Genomic DNA, 17,881 nt, shown 5'->3' on the forward strand with positions numbered 1-17,881 from the left:
GTGGTCTCTAGAGTGCTATGTATAAACCTGTTCCAAAAAAACAACTAGAAAGGTAAAAAAAAATCAGTTTTTCATTTTTTTTAGGTCCGCTGTATGAATGGGAACACATAACAAACATACAGTATAATAGGGATTTTTCAGATTTGACTGCAAAGGTGTAAATCTAGCACAAGAACTAAAGAGGAAGAGCATGCTTGAGCTGCTTAGAGGAGTCATTAGACTCCCTGTATTTCAAGTAACATTTGGAAATTTCTTCTTTCTCTGCAAGCTTTTGAAGAGTATTTAATGCAGTGGAATGACGGCATACAAGTTTTTTTTTTACATCAAATAATGGAGCATATTCTGGCTTAATTGGAATAGTAATGATTTATTAAGGACAGTAAGAAATGGGTGGAGTCTACAGGATAGTATTGCTATATGCCTAAGCAGCATTATCTTTACATACAGTGCCGCATGCTTCATCATACTGCAGTGTGCCCATTCTCTATGACATAGTTTAACACTTGTATTGTGGGTGCATTTATGTCTCTTGCTTTTCAGTTAAGACAAGCCAATTGTCAAAGTCCATCTTAAATAATTGTTTATTAAACATTAAGCTTCTAATAGAATGGCACTGCATTATCTTACATATAACATACCAGAGCTGAAATACTGCGGGACACCGCCTTAGATTTTTAAAGAGATTATATAATGCAATGTCTTAGTGGAACATAGATAAGATATGTCTCCTTATTAAATTATCCATGCATTAACCTTCCCATCTCCCTGGAATTTGTATTCCTGAGCTTTTATCTAATTTGAGGATAACCACTGCAAGTTTTGACTGAAACAAATATCAATACATGTAATTTGATTGTGACTTACCTACAATGAGGCTGAGGGCATAGCCAATTGGTGCTTGAGCCCATGCCAGCCCATAGCCTGTCACATATACGGCTTCTGCTGTTCCATTGATATAGCCTCCACCAACCCATGTTGCTAATGAAAGAGATTAGATATAACAATTTGAATCAAATATCATTAAACACAATTATGCACTCATCTGAAATGTGATAGCATAGTTAGTAACAGACAATTACAACCTTTTTTTTTTTTTAAAGGAAATCTTTTCTTATTTGAATATTTTGGATTAATATTTATGCAACATGATAACATATAGTTGATCATTGAATATAGTCATACATTTCTAAAAAGAGCAATACTTTAACATCACTAACTTAAAAGCAACAGGTATGTAATATATTTTAATAGATTACTTACACTGTAACTATGTAACTAGCTATTAAAACTTAAGCCAGACTTAACACTGGCACAACAAACACAGTCACAGTTAGCTTATTTTTACTTATGTCACTGTTGTCACTTGAGCAATTATTCTGAGGATATTAAATTAATTTACCAACGAAAATTGACAAAAGATATTTAAAATGCCTGTAAATGCAAACATACACACAACACCACATAATAACACAGCAAAACACACAAAGATTCACATCAATCCTTGGAGACACACATAAGCACAGTAACCTACAAGTTTAGTGATGTACTAAAACACAAATTGGGAAATTTACTGAAACTGAAGCCCTCAGAATCTGGTGCAGCTGTGTATGGTAGCCAATCAGCTTCTTACTTTAGCTTGTTTAACCACTTAGAGACCAGCTGCCGCAATTGTACTGCGGCAGGTTGGCTCTCCTGAGCGAACCGCTTTTATTGTACGTCGGCTCACGCAGGCACAGTGGTGGTGCTTCGATGCCCGCTGCACACTGCTAAAGCATGCCCGCGATTCCCTAGTACAGAGGCAGAATGGGGATCTGCCTTTGTAAACAAGGCGGATCCCCATTCTGACAGGAGACATGACAGAGATCTACTGTTCCCAGTGATTAGGAACCGTGATCTCTGTCATGTCCCAGGCAGCCCTTCCCCCCTACAGTTAGAACACACCTAGGGAACACAGTTAACCCCTTGATCGCCCCTAGTGTTAACCCCTTCTCTGCAAGTGTCAATTTTAAATTGATCAGTGAATTTTTATAGCACTGATCAATGTATTAATGTCACTGGTCCCCAAAGTGTAATTTGGGGTCAGATTTGTCCGCCACAATGTTGCAGATCACCGGAAAATTACTAGTAAAAACAATAAAAAAATAAAAGTCCCTAAATCTATCCCATAGATTGTAGACACGATAACTTTTGCGCAAACCAATCAATATACACCTATTGCAATTTTGTTTTACCAAAAATATGTAGAAAAATATATGTCTGCCTAAACCGATGAATACTTTTTTTAATATTTTTTTTTCATATGTATTATAGCAAAAAGTAAAAAAATATATATTTTTTTTCAAAATTGCCACTCTTTGTTTGTTTATAGCAAAAACAATGAAAACTGCAGGGGTGTTCAAGTACCTCCAAAAGAAAGCTCTGTTTGTGGGAAAAAAAGGATGTCAATTTTGTTTGGGTACAACGTTGCACGACAGCGCAATTGTCAGTTAAAGCAATTGTTTATAGCGCAAACAATGAAAACTGCAGGGGTGTTCAAGTACCTCCAAAAGAAAGCTCTATTTGTGGGAAAAAAAGGATGTAAATTTTGTGTGGGTACAACGTTGCACGACAGCGCAATTGTCAGTTAATGCAACGCAGTGCTGTATTGCAAAAAATGGCCTGGTCATTAAGGGGGCAAATCCTTCCACTCCTTAAGTGGTTAATTAAGCTTTGACAATAAAACCTGGGAGCTGATTGGTTTCTATGCAGAGCTGCACCAGATTTTTCTTAGTAAATCACTTCAAAGGCACACACAAGGATTTATAGTGCAAGACACTGACACACACAGGCAAACGCATACAGTGACAGACAATCATACACACACAAAACCAGTATATAATATATATATATATATATATATATATATATATATATATATATATATATATATATATATATATATATATTATATACATATATTTTTTTCCTGTTTTAGATCATCTGTTTGGTATATTAAAATATGTTTTTACTCAGTAGTCATCTTGTCACACACTCCACTTTAGGAAGCCATTTAGTTTTTACACTAGCACAGCACTCCAGTGTTCTCTTTAACAAACCAATCAATTAATAAAGTATTTCTATTTTTTTTATATGTATTTAATTGATGTCTTCATTGAGCAAAAAAGTAAATAAAAAAAAGGTGCTTTAGTAAATTGTGTCTTTAATAATCAGACATAAAAATGTGTATTTCTAAGAGCCAAATTTTGTAAATGCCATACCTAACAGTAAGTAATGTACAGAGCATGTAACAAGTTTAAGCCAAGGAATGCATCCTTACCAGTCATAGTAAAAGCACCAACTAGCAATCCAATGTCTCTGCCACCCACAAAAATTCCTTCTCTAGGATCTCCATCCCCACGAGAGTTCTTAGTTCTCCAGGCAGCCCATATACCAACAAACAGAATAGCCAAATAAAACAAGATTATAGCAATTAGCCCCTCCACGTGGAAAGCCATCTTCTTCCAGAGCCTTGTCTGGCTATTTCATTAATAACTCTGAGAAGGTGCAGTATATTCGTCCTCCATATATGTAGAACTGCAAACAAAAAAAAACACAGATATAAAACACAAAAAAAAAGAAATTTGTTCCTTTAATTGCTTTTCTCAAATGTCACTGATGAATATCAACAAGTCAGTCACCTGTAGCCACAGACCTGTAGACAAATGCCCTGCTTGACTGATATGATTTTTCTCTATCATTCATTCATAAGCAAAATAAATCCTATCCCCTTTAATAGTGTGTATCAGCAGGGACCAATATTTTAACTGCGGTTTGCATATCACTTCATTCAAATTAATAGGACAAGCTGTTTTATGTATTTTAAATTCCATAGAAATACATGTGGATAACTATATGATTTTTTCTATTTCCACTCAGTACTAATTTATTTCTGTTTGGAGAAGAATTTTGTTTGATCAAAGACTAGAATTTACAATGATCATTTTGTAAGATCAATTTCTAACATTATATGGATAATTAAAAATCTAAACATATATAACATTTCAAGAGAATCATTATTTGTATCCTGGAATAGCTAACTATTTTGCTTTTGTATTTAGATTGTGGTAGATGCCCCTATAAAAGTTTAACCTATCATTTTAATTTAAAGATGACGGAAATGAATAGAAAAACAGTAGATAATGCATTAATAGAGTACTTACATCACGCATAGGTTTTCTCATACAGTTGGTTAAAGGGCTCTTGAAAGCAACATCATCCACCTGCAGCCTCAGAGTCACAAGGCTGTGCTATTTCCCTGCTCTCCCTCTCATTGTACACACCCTGCTTTCACAGGCAAGCACACAATCCCCCTGCTGCTTCTCTGCTCCACAATCCACTTCTCAGTGAAGTAAAACAAGAAATCCACCCCCTATGAGCTGCAGACAGCTTCACTCTGTCAACTCATGCTGTCAAGGGCCCAGAGCAAAAATGCAATTCTTTCTGATTTTATCTTATAAATGCAGAAACAAACATGCACAAATGCAGCATGAAATGGTTTTAAAATCTTATGGGAATGCCTAAAGTCAGCATCGTTGTTATACTGATTGGGTTTTGGCATTGGAACTGTCCTGGGTGCTGTTCTCTTAAGTGGAAGTCACTTAAGCAAAGCATCTAGTTAATTAAGGGGATGGGAGCTAGAATAATGATATTCTATCCATTTCATAGTAGAAACAGGCAAAGTCATATGACCTAGGGTATCCCATGCTTTACAAGAATATATAGATACATTTAGTCTGTTACTGCTTACTGACAAAATGTTGTATGAACCGAGTCACTCCCACTATTTAAGAATTGTCCAAGTCTGCTTTCTTACCTGTGGAGCTTTGACATACAACTGTTCCTCAAGCAAAATGATTCTTGGTCTTGGGTATCTTCTTGACCTTCCTCAAAGTCCTTAGTTCACCTTTTGGTGAATATTTGAGAATAGTTAGACAAAGATTACCATCTGTGCTTTTGCTTACTGGACATGCTACTGATAACTGGAACTCGCTTGCAAGGGTTTTGGTTTTAATAAAAGAAATGTCTTTTAAAGCTGTACCTTAGTTCGTCAGAGCATCCATAATGGACGTCAGAAGGTGCTATTTGGAATTGCAGTGGAATAAATTAATAGTTTTGGGGGAGGGGGTGCATATAGGACAGGGGCAATAAAAATAAAAAAAAACAATGTGATGAAAATAGAGAAGAGTATCGTCATAAGCTTAAAATAACTCTGGCACACCTCAGGAAATGTACGTCCACTTCTGCATGACTTTTAATGAATCTTCTTTAGATGACGCACTGCAGAATCTCCCCACCTCTTGAGTCATTTAACTGATTGATAAGCGGATGGTCTTCTCTGAATGGTTCTTCTGTGGATGCACTTTTGAGACTCAGCTGCTTTATACAAGTGACTGATTGATTGCATGCTGTAATAAAATGAACTAGAGGAAGAGATCAACAGATCTTGTAGCCAGAATTGCCATGTACAAACTGGGAGATGTCACTTATTAACTTAGCAATGGAAAAGTGCTAACAAGCCCATGCCATTTGAAAATTGTCCTATTTGGAGTCAAATATTTTTTTACTTCCAGTTTATCCAGGACATGTTTAATGCATTCAATTGTTTATGGATAAATTAAAAATGGAACATTCGTGGATTGATGGTACATGCCAGCCCTTGATAGAAAATAAGCTTAAGGCATGACTAAACTTATACAATCTAGTGAAATGTCATTTGTACATAAATGTCATTAATCTATAAACACCTCTCTGAATTTTTTGCATCAAACATTTTCCACACTAATTTCACCCTAAATGTGTATAATTTCACTGCAGTTTTTATGCAGATATTCAGACTTTTTCATGACAATATTTTATCAGCAGGTTAATGTGTGTATAACATTTTGTAGCAAAACATATTAAAAATAAATAAAGTATTATACCACAAAAACTGGTCCAAAAAGATTCGTACACCCACTCTTCAAGTACCACCACTGCGCCAAAAGTAATCTAAATGTGTAACAGCTGCTACTATAAATACAATAAATATAAATAAGCATTTACGGTATAAACTAAAGTAAATAGTAGCGCTAAGCAGTATAAATAAATAAACCCAGTGACAGGTGATAGTGATCAACACTAATACATAAATAAAGAATTAATAGTAAAGTTTGTGCAAAAATAGTCCATACACGAGACTGGATTGTCTCAAACAAGGAAAGCTGAATATATCCTGATGTGAAATCTTCAAAACTTTCACCACACTGCGTGCACTCAGTGTTTCCACTCCCCTTTGGTTAAACACTCACCGAATGGTGAAGCCTTGCACTCTCGGCAAAACAGCATCAACCCCTACAGGGTTAAATATCCACCGATATCCAGACATGACGCCCAATATCATGGACTCTCCATATATAATGAAACAAAGTGCTCTAATACAGGCATACCGCACTTTTAAGTACACAATGGGGTTTATTTACTAAAGCTGGAAAGTGCAAAATGAGGCTCACTTTTACATAGAAACCAATGAGCTTCCAAGTTTTATTACCAAAGCTTAATTTAACAAGCTGGGGTTAGAAGCTCATTGGTTTCTATGCAGAAGAGAGCCTGATTTTGCACTTTCCAGCTTTAGTAAATAAACCCCATTGTGTACTTAAAAGTGGGGTATGCCTGTAGTGCAGTATCGTTGTAAAAAGTTTATTCTATTAAAACAGCTTCAAACATTGCATTCACATAAGCTTAAATCAATGAAGCCTAGAGGCATCGACTTGCAGCAGCAAGTACTGGTGTAATGTGGTCTCAGCGGACATAGCATAGGTGAACTGAGTCTCACCGCTGAACGATCATGATCCTCTGAGCCTCACTTACGGTATAGCTTTAAATGTAAAAAAACTGGTTGCCGTACAGCCACATCCCGATGTAACAACTTACTCATGGGATTGCTGTTTTAATAGAATAAACTTGTTAAAACGATACTGCACTATTGGAGCACTTTGTTTCACTATATATGGAGAGTCCATAATATCGGGTGTCACGTCTGGAAATTGGTGGATATTAAACCCAGTAATGGTTGATACTGTTTTGCCGAGCATGAGAGCGCAAGGCATTACCATTCGGTGAGTGTTTAACCAAAGGGGGATGGAAACACTATGTGCATGCGGTGTGGTGAAAGTTTTTAAGATTTCACATCAGGATATATTCAGCTTTCCTTGTTTGAGACAATCCAGTCTCATGTATGGACTATTTTTGCACAAACTTTATTATTAATTATTTATTTATGTATTAGTGTTGGTCATTAGCACCTGTCACTGGGTTTATTCATTTATACTGTTTAGCACTACTATTTACTTTAGTTTATACTGTAAATGCTTATATTTAGCTTTCCTTGTTTAAGACAATCCAGTCTTATGTATGGACTAAATTTGCACAAAGTTTATTATTAATTGTTTATTTATGTATTAGTGTTGATCACTATCACTTGTCACTGAGTTTATTTATTTATACTGTTTAGCGCTACTATTTAGTTAATACTGTAAATGCTTATTTAAAGATATTATACCAACTTACATAAACAGACCCCATAATGTAATAATAAGAGCTTCTAATAAAGCACTAAATTGTTTTTGAACTATTTATTTTCCCTTTACATGCATCATATTCTAACAACATATTTTTCTACAAACTGTGCAGTTATCTGTGTCTCTTAATTTTATATTGTTCTTATGTATAGGCAACCATGCCAACTTTGTACCTTAGTTTACCTATTGATATTGAAGATAGTGAATATTCTTGAAAATATGAGCTGTATAAAATCTTTAATTTCTATTATCACCAAATGCAAAGACTCTCTTCTGCTGTGGCTTGTTTACTTTCTGTCTCAATAAAAATGGTTAACAGAACAAAGAGAAAGGATAAATCTACATAGTGGGGGCACAGAAAGCAAAAAAAAAAACACAGAGCGCCTCACAATGCACTGCACGCTTCACAGTGCATTCCAGGGACCTAATTGGATGAAGCCTTGCACCTGACCTCTGGTCAGGTGCAAGGCTTCGCCAATTAACGCTGTCAGAGCCCTGATTGAACAAAGTGACGATGACTTTCCCCAATCTGTGCTCATAGTCCCACCCCACATTATAGAAGGTAACTTCCCATAGAAAGCTTTTGCAGTATGTTGGAGTGGAGTTAGATAGAGCAGGGCTCAGTTTGCTACTATGGATGAGCTTTGAGCTTGAGTCGAACATCAGGTGTTCGCCCGTTCGTTGAACAGTGAATTTTATGGGGCATTCGCAGCAAATTTGAGCACCCCATAATGTACTGCAAGACCGCAGTGCATTGCTGTATGATGATTGGCCAAAGCATACACCTGATCTGCATGCTTTGGCCAATCACAGCATGCTCCTCAATGAGAGCCATTATTGGCCAAAGGCAGGGTGCCTTCGGCCCAATCATAGCTCAGGGGGACTAAGTCCACGCCCCACACTATATAAGGCTGCTTACACAGCGCTGTATAGTGTGTTATAGTGGACGGAGATAGAGAGATTGAGCTAGATTAGGCAGGCAGGTTAGTTAGTTAGTGGAAGTGTATTTGAGATATATATATATATATATATATATATATATATATATATATATATATATATATACATATATATACAGTCTGACTAATATATATATATATATATATATATATATATATATATATATATATATATATATACACACTATAGCCTATATATACAGTGTAAACTATATTTAGTCAGTACAGGCAGTGTATTTGATATGTACTCTGTACTCAGGTGTACAGTTTCTAATACAGTGCAGGCGGTGTACACAGTATATATTACAGTGTGTACAGTTTCAAATACACTTCAGGTGGTGTATACAGTATATAATACAGTGTAGTGCAGTGTTAAATAACAAATACCCATGTCCGGAAGGCTTCCAAGAAGAGGCAGATGCTCACAGGCCAATAAAAGAGGACAAGCAGCATCTAAAATGCACCCAACAAGAGTAACTGTGAGGGGTTACTGTGTTCTGGCACCGCCAACACCTAAGGCCCAATGTTTCTGCCCCTGTTTAACAGGGGCATGTAAATACAATTTTTGAAATAATATTTAACAGCAGGGACCATTTCTGTGCCCAACAAGAGTAACTGTGAGGGGTTACCGTGTTCTGCCACCATCAACACCTAAGGCCTAATTTTTCAGCAGAGTATATAGTGCAGTCGGTATGGTATATATACTGCAGTTCAGAGTATATAGTGCACTCAGTGTAGTATATATAATACAGTGCAGGGTATATAGCACAGTGTACAATATATAATATAGTGTATAGGCTCTGTGGGTCTGGTATGGATTTTGGGGGGGGGACCCCCCACACCATTTTTAAAGACATTTTGGTGGAGGTGGAGTTCACCTTAATATCCATACCAGACTGGGGGGGGGGGTTAAATTATTTTTGTATGTGTATTGCTGGGATCTGGCAATACATTACAGCTGTGTGCAATTTTTTTTTTCAAATATGATTCTATTCATTTTTTTTTTCAGAAACAAATTGCATATACATACTGTAACAGTGTTTACAGAATGGGAGATCATAGTCTCCTAAAATAAGCATATATAACAAAAGAAACTTAACATATATTCGATTTATACATACAAGAACTCAAAAATCGAAGTATCTCCCTATCTCACTGCTACAGTAATCTAAGTTCCTGCTTCTTATCACCTTATGTGACAAAGCACCTCTGCTTCATTCAGTATACTTTAACTTAAAAAACAAATCTAAATAAAGGACAAGAGGAGATAACAAAAAAAAGGGGGGGAGGGAAAAGGGAGGGGGGGGGGAGAGAAGTTTTAAAGGGGAGGGAAGGGGAAAAAAATAAAAAAATAAAAACAAATGAATAAATAAATAGAGGAAGGATTCCAAAAATGGCGCTTGGTATCACATCTGATGTCGTACATCCATCATATCTCTTAACTCAGACTCATATTCGTGGGAACTACTCTCTTCTGAATTAATGAACAAATCCCAAGAGGTCCATGTCTTTTTATATATCTCCTGCCTATCAGTTGCTGTCAATATCAGGTCCTCCATCTTTCTAACATCTTCCTCCTTCCTCAGCCATAATGCTGTGGCTGGAGGATTCTGCTGTTTCCACATCAAAGGTATACAGGATTTAGCTGCGTTTAGTAAATGACATAGGACAGATTTTTTTATATGTTTTCGTTGGAATAGTGGTAATATGTAATTAAAAAAAAGCCGGGTCATTCAGAATTTAAAGATTAGTACATTTCTGGGCAATCGTTTGAACCATGCACAGAAAGAAGTAAACTTAGGACACATCCAAAATATATGCAAAATCGTCCCTTTATCTGTACCACATTGCCAGCAATGCTCTGACGCATCTGGAAAGATAGCATGAAGTCGACTAGGTGTCATATACCATCTTGTAAATATCTTATAATTAGTTTCCTGTATTTTGGTACAGATTGAAGATTTATAAGAAAGCTCAATCATATTTTGAATTTGTAAATCAGTAAATGTGCAATGCAGATCTGTACTCCATTTTAACACACAGGCCAGTTCTGGTTGCTCCCTAGGGGAGTTAAGTAATTTATACATGTCTGAGAGGACATGAGACAATGGTTCTGTTCCCGAGCAATGCTCCTCAAATTTAGTCACTTGTCTAGTATATGCCTGCGGGTCTGGTATAGTCTGAAGAAAATAATATAATTGAGTTGCATTTCAGAATGATAGGGGCCCCTGGGATTAGGCAGCTACTTCATAGTAGGCCATCTATCTCTCATCCCAAACTGTGATGCAATAGTTCACTCAGTCTCCCATAGAGTCAAAAAGCATGTGGTTGAAAGGCCTGGTATAAATTTGGGGTTCCCAATTATCGGGGGTCAGTGGAGATGTCCTTTTCATTTATTACGCATATGTAATAGCGTGTAGGCATTGTTTCAAAGTATTCCCTATCAAGGGATGAGATTTTAGATCTGACGGCACAAAATCCCAACACCACAGCGCCCTCCTTAGAGGTATTGGGGATTGGCACTGTTCTACTTGCACCCACAGCTTCAGGTCACTAGGGTGTTGCCAATCAATTACTCTACCAAGTTGAACTGCTTGGTAATATCTCCTGACATCTGGCAATGCCAAGCCACCATATTGTTTTGGTAGGGTTAATAAGGTGCGTGAAAGATATGGTTTCTTATGCGCCCAGACAAACCTTGTAAACAATGCCTGCACCTGCTTAAAATAAGTAAGCACTATCTGTATTGGTAGGGCCTGAAATAAGTATAAAAATTTGGGCAAATTTCACATCTTTATTAGTTACACCTACCGATCCAAGAATGTAAATTAGTGTGCCACTTATCTAATAGCAGTCTGGACTGTGTAAGTAATGGTGAAAAATTAAGCTCATACGTACGGGTTAAATCTGCTGGCATTTTTGTGCCTAAATAATTCAGGGCAAATATAGTCCACTTAAAGTGGATGCGTCCTCAGATTTGTGTAAGAGTTCGTACTGGCAGTGCAACCCCTATCGCTTCTGATTTAGAAAAATACATTTTTAAATTTGATAAGGCACCATATAAATCAAATTATTTAAGGAGATTTGGTAGAGATACTGCTGGACTTGCTAAAGAAAATAATAGGTCATCGGCATAAGCCGAGACCTTATGTTGTGTGTCACCCACTGTCACTCCCTGTATATCCTGATTTAGCCTGATCGTAGAGAGAAAAAGGCTCCAAGGAAAGGGCATATAAAAGAGGGGACAGTGGGCATCCCTGCCTGGTTCCATTCCTAAATATAAAAGACTCTTAGAGCACCCCATTCACCTTAACCTGTGCGGTCGGTTTTAAATATATCTTGGCTATCCGGCTCATCATCACCTCCCCAAGTCCAATATGTCTGAGTACGGAGAGCATAAATTGCCAACTTACTGGGTCAAATGCTTTCTCAGCATCTGTATTTAAAAAGACACATGGAGTTTTTGTGGGTTTGGTCACGTGAAGTAGGTTCAGCACTTTAGATGTGCTATCCCTCGCTTCACGTGTCAGGATGAATCCAACCTGGTCTAAGTGGACTGATTTTTGTAAATGGTTTGACAGCCAGATAGCCAAGATTTTAGAATAGAGCTTTAGGTCTACGTTCAAAAGGGAGATAGGTCTATAGCTACCGCACAAGGTAGGGTCCTTACCTTCTTTATATATCACAGAATTGTGGGCTCCCAGAGTATCCCTAGCAAATGAAGATCCAGAGTCGATCAAACTAAATAAATTAATCAAGCGTGGGCCTAATATTTCAAATAGTATAACAATGTTATGGGGGCATCTAGTTCCATACATATCTCATGGGCTAAGGATGACATTTGAGATCTTTGAATATATTCATCTATAGCAGATCAAGGTGATATAGGTAATGCTAGATCTTATAAGTGTGAATAGAATTCTTTAAATTCTTTTTGACCGTTCCCATTGACAACTTGGGGGATATATGTTGACAATTTATGTTCTCTTACTTTTCTTGCCAATAATTTCCCACATTTATCACGAGATTCGTAATTCACCTTATGGCAAAACTGTAACGCTGCTTTCGCCTTGTAGTGAAGCAATTCAGTAATTTGCTTCCTCAGTACCGCCAAGTCTGTTTCCAGAGTCTTATTAGGAGCATATTTATGACTAGATTCCACAATCGCTAATTTATCAAATAATTCAGTCAGCTTTTTCGTTTGTTCTCGTTTAATACGAGTCCCATGCTTAATAAAAACACCTCTAAGCCCTTGTACACACGGTCGGAGAATCCGTCAGAATGTGTCCTATCGGACCGTGTTGTCGGATAATCTGACTGTGTGTGGTATGCATCGGACTGATTCCGTCGGAATATTAGTCGGACTCAATTTTCCAACTTGTTGGAAATATTTTCCAACCAACTGGTTCGATCGGACATACTCAGATCATGTGTAGAGAATTTTGATCGGACCAAGTGCCACGCATGCTCAGATCAAATTCCTACATCAAAGCTATTGGCTACTAGCCTGAACGTAGTCCCATCGTAACAAAATTACGTCATCACGTTCTGAATGATCGGATTTTTCGACAACTTAGTCCGACCGTGTGTATGCAACAGTTTCGGACAAGATCCGACGGACAAAATCCGATGGATTTGGTTGGCAGAATGTCCGACCGTGTGTACAGGGGCTTAGAACTGACTTATAGGCTTCCCATAAAATTCCTGGGTCACAGTTTGGTAGGTCATCTGAAAGTACAATGTCAGCTCTTTAGTCACATCCTCTTAGCCCTTGTACACACGGTCGGAGAATCCGTCGGAATGTGTCCTATCGGACCGTGTCGTCGGATAATCCGACTGTGTGTGGTATGCATCGGACTGATTCCGCCGGAATATCCGTCGGACCCAATTTTCCAACATGTTGGAAATATTTCCCGACCAACTGGGCCGATCGGACATACTCTGATCATGTGTAGAGAATTTTAATCGGACCAAGTGCCACGCATGCTCAGATCAAATTCCTACATCAAAGCTATTGGCTACTAGCCTGAATGTAGTCCCATCGTAACGAAATTACGTCATCACGTTCTGAAAGATCTGATTGTTCGCCAACTTTGTCCGACCGTGTGTATGCAACAGTTTCGGACAAGATCCGACGGACAAAATCCGACTGTCAAAATCCGACGGATTTGGTTGTGGAAATCTCCGACCGTGTATACAGGGGCTAAGACTTCTGGTATCTGTAAAAGACTTTTGTTAAGTTGTCAGGAAGATCCTCCTCACGGACGTCCGAGCGGCAAAAGTCGCAGAAGATCTTTTGCCCAGTTTCAGGAGCGTTACCGCGATCAGCGGTGCGCGCGTGCACGTGCGCGTGCGCGCGGGAGCGCGCGCGGCCATGTGACGCAAATTGGCGCCAATAGCGCTATTTAAACTGGAGCCATGCTTCAGTGCTTGGCTGCCTGATCAACAGCGTTCCTGTGCTTCCTGGTGATCCGTATCTGAACCTGAACCTGTACCTGTACCTGTATCCTGATCCGTATCGAACCCGGCTTGTTCCCGACTCTGCTGTTTGCTGCCTGCCTCCCCGACTTTGGCTTTGTACCCGACTACTCTTCTGGATTCCGTTTCTGTACCTGATCTGCCCGCCTGTGCCTGACCTGGACTGTTACACCATCCGTCAACTGTAAGTTGCTTGCTGTTGTACTACAGGACACCTCCCAGTCCTCCGCAATATTTGGCTGTACTCCTTCTGCGTTTGTAGCCTTCTACCTCTGGCTGCAGACTACTGGACTCTTCCACTTCCGCTTATCCATTGCACCTGCATCCATTGCTGGACTACAATACCCCTCCGTTGTTTGTCACTTCCTGCAATCACTTGTATGCCGTTGCTGGACTACAGGAACCCTTCTGCTGTCTGCTGAACCTTATCTCACCTTTGCCTGCATTTTGACACCGGACTACAATACACCTCCTCCTTCAACGGTCTTCTGCCTCTACCACCTGCTATCCAGTCAGGCACTTGTGCCCCTCTGTGCTCCTGAGCCCCTGTCACCACTACCAGGGTCTCTCGAGTCAGAGGTCTACGAGGGGCCACTCCCTGCACTCCGGGCTCTGCTTAAAGGTACGTGACAGTATCAGGCAGCCATGTCTGAGCCCACGCAGGGAGATTCGGCCATGGATGATTTATGCCGTCATCTTGCTGGACTTACCCAGGCTGTTAAATCTCTACAAGAAGGCTATTCTCGTTTGGAAGAGCGTGTCCAGGTCTTATCTACCACAGGCCCTACAGTGTCGGGAACTTCTTCTGCGCCATCAGTGGTTATGTTGCCCCCTGAACCCAAGGTCCCAACCCCGGAGAGGTTTTCGGGAAATCGCAGCAAGTATAGAGCTTTTCGCAATGCCTGTGAACTGTTTTTTGCACTTCAACCCAGAACTTTCCCTCTAGAATCCACTAAGGTGGGTTTTGTTATCTCCCTCCTACTGGGTGAGCCCCAGGCTTGGGCCCACCGCCTTTTGGAGCAAAAGGAAACCTGCCTTAATAACCTGAATACCTTTTTTCAAGCCATGGGTTTGCTCTATGAGGATCCTCAGCAGGCGGCCACAGCGGAAGCAGCTTTATATTCTCTTCAGCAGGGCCGCAGAGCGGCAGAGGACTATGCGTCTGAATTTCGGCGCTGGAGTTCCGATACTACCTGGAACGATGCTGCTCTGCGATACCAGTTTCGCATGGGACTCTCTGAACCTCTAAAGGATGAATTGGCCCGGGTAGGTGTTCCAGCAACTCTTGAAGCCCTTATCAACCTCTCCATCCAGATAGACAGACGCTTGAGAGAACGGAGAGCAGAAAAAAGATCACCAACAACAACTTGAAAACTGCCTCAAATCAATAGAGGACTGGATGACCACCAACTCCCTCCAGCTGAACCAATCAAAGACAGAGCTTCTTATCTTACACCCAAATCATAAGCCCGCAACCAAAACCTCCTGGTCTCCACCAACCGTCTTTGGGCAGACTATCTCCCCAAAGACCAAAGCGAAGAGTCTCGGGGTTATTTTAGACGCACAAATGTCAATGGATGCGCAAATAGGATCTGTAGTCAGTCGATCTCACCATCTACTGCGCATGCTTCGCAGACTCATCCCTTTTATCCCAAAGAATGACAAAGCAGTGGTAGTTGGAACAATCATTAATTCAGGACTGGACTACGCAAACTCGCTTTACATAGGATTACCACAATATCAACTTGCGCGATTACAACTGATCCAAAACACGGCGGCAAGGCTGATAACAGGAAAAAAACCCTGGGAATCCATTTCTCCTTCACTGAGGAGCTTACATTGGCTAACTGTAAAAAATCAGATCACGTTCAAGACCCTTTGCCTCACCCACAAATGCGTGCATAGAGAAGCTCCGCAATACCTAATGGAGAAAATAAATCATTACACACCAAACCGCAGTCTTCGATCAGCCAACAAAAACCTCCTCCTCGTGCCCAAAGCCCGGTATAAATCCAAGGGTGATCGGAGATTCGCTGTCCAAGGGCCTCTGCTATGGAATGCTCTACCAATCAACATCCGCCTGGAAGAAAATCACCTGGCTTTTAGGAAAAAACTCAAGACCTTCCTCTTTTAGCAGATGATCAAAGCTCGCCACAGCGCCTAGAGGCGATTCAGTTCGCATTGTGCGCTATATAAGTATTTCATTCATTCATTCATTCAACGGAGAGCAGAACGCACTGCCGGGCCGTCCCGACCAGTCTGGATGTTACCCCGTGTACCTAATCCCCCTGCACATCCTGCTGCTGACACGCCTGAACCCATGCAACTGGGCTTACTTAGACCAACGCTCACCACCAAGGAACGACAACGCCGGCAGCTCAACAATCTGTGTCTTTACTGTGGGGAACCCGGACATTACGTGAGATCCTGTCCTGCCAAATTCCGTAAGCATTCTTCTGTATTTTCTCCTGTTTTACCTGCTGTGCCTAGTAATGCTACTCACCTGGCTGTTCCCGTCTCTCTTCAGCTACCCGGAGGGAACATTCAAGTCCTCGCAATAGTTGATTCTGGAGCGTGCAGTGGATTTATGGACTTATCGTTTGCCCAAAAGTTCCAAGTGCCCTTACGGCCCAGGGTGAAGGGGTTGTCTGTACACCTTGCCGATGGGTCAGCTATCAAATCAGGACCGGTGACACAGGAGACATGTCCTTTGACTGCTACTATTTCCGGTAACCATCAGGAACAACTCTGCCTGGACATTATTGAATCTCCCCTTTTCCCTATCATACTGGGTATGCCCTGGCTCCGGGCACACAACCCGCAAATAGACTGGTCCACCGGAAACATTTACTTTTTCTCTCCCTACTGTCGTCAACACTGCTTCCAAGAATCAATTAAGGTCTCACCCCATTTAATGTGTATGGAGACCGACGTTGAGACGCGCCAGCACGTTCCTGAGGCCTACCATGACTTCTTGGACGTGTTCAGCAAGAAGGGGGCAGAAACACTTCCCCCTCATAGACCCTACGATTGCCCAATTAAGATCCTTCCCGGAGCCGAAATCCCTTTTGGGAGAATATTTCCCTTAACAGAAGTGGAATTGGAGACTCTCAGGACTTACATTGATGACAATTTGAAAAAGGGGTTCATACGTCCTTCTACGTCCCCAGCTGGGGCAGGAATCTTTTTTTGTAGAAAAGAAGGACCATTCTCTCCGCCCTTGTGTTGACTACCGGGACTTAAATAAAGTTACAGTCAAGAACCCGTACCCATTGCCTTTGGTACCCGAATTATTCCAGCGCCTTGGATCAGCTAGTATCTTCACAAAACTGGATCTGCGCGGAGCCTATAATTTGGTCCGTATCCGAAGTGGGGACGAATGGAAGACTGCCTTCCGCACCCGCTTCGGACATTTTGAATATCTCGTAATGCCCTTTGGGCTGTGCAACGCTCCTGCGACTTTCCAGCATTTTGTGAATGATATCTTTAGAGATTTTCTCGACCTGTTTGTTATAGTATACCTGGACGACATCTTAATTTTCTCCCCCTCTCTGCCAGCTCACAGGGAACACGTTAAGAAGGTTCTCACTCGGCTTCGCCTACACGGCTTGTACGCAAAACCTGAGAAGTGCGAGTTTGAACGTCGCAGCATTCAGTTTTTGGGGCTGATTATTTCGGTAGATGGAATCAAGATGGATCCGCAAAAAGTTTCGGCCATCCTGGACTGGCTAGCCCCTACTGATAAGAGAGGAATTCAACGCTTTGTGGGGTTTGCGAATTTTTATCGAAAATTCATCAAGGGATTTTCTACAATCATCGCTCCAATCACCAGATTAACGAGACAAGGTA

The 17,881-nt window shown here is 40.3% G+C and overlaps 1 protein-coding gene across 2 annotated transcripts in view; it reads right to left on the reverse strand.

Annotated features, from left to right (window-relative positions):
- The window catches only part of SLC5A7 (solute carrier family 5 member 7), an 80,736-nt gene extending 75,325 nt beyond the window's left edge, over window positions 1-5,411 (reverse strand). The window contains exons 1-3 of one of the 2 annotated variants that reach the window (XM_077482625.1): window positions 4,853-5,411; window positions 3,317-3,573; window positions 865-978 (exon numbers count right to left, since the gene is read on the reverse strand). In XM_077482625.1, coding sequence (XP_077338751.1) covers window positions 865-978; window positions 3,317-3,494 — 292 coding nt within the window. In that variant the 5' untranslated portion in view covers window positions 3,495-3,573; window positions 4,853-5,411. Of the gene's footprint in view, window positions 1-864; window positions 979-3,316; window positions 3,574-4,199; window positions 4,569-4,852 lie in introns of those variants that run through there. The other variant, XM_077482624.1, reaches the window with a different exon arrangement.
- Window positions 5,412-17,881: the final 12,470 nt, after the last annotated feature.

This window comes from Lithobates pipiens, unplaced genomic scaffold (genome assembly GCF_037356315.1).
Source record: "Lithobates pipiens isolate NorthernLeopardFrog02 unplaced genomic scaffold, aLitPip1_a1.2 Scaffold_16, whole genome shotgun sequence".
In the NCBI taxonomy this organism is placed as follows: domain Eukaryota; kingdom Metazoa; phylum Chordata; class Amphibia; order Anura; family Ranidae; genus Lithobates; species Lithobates pipiens.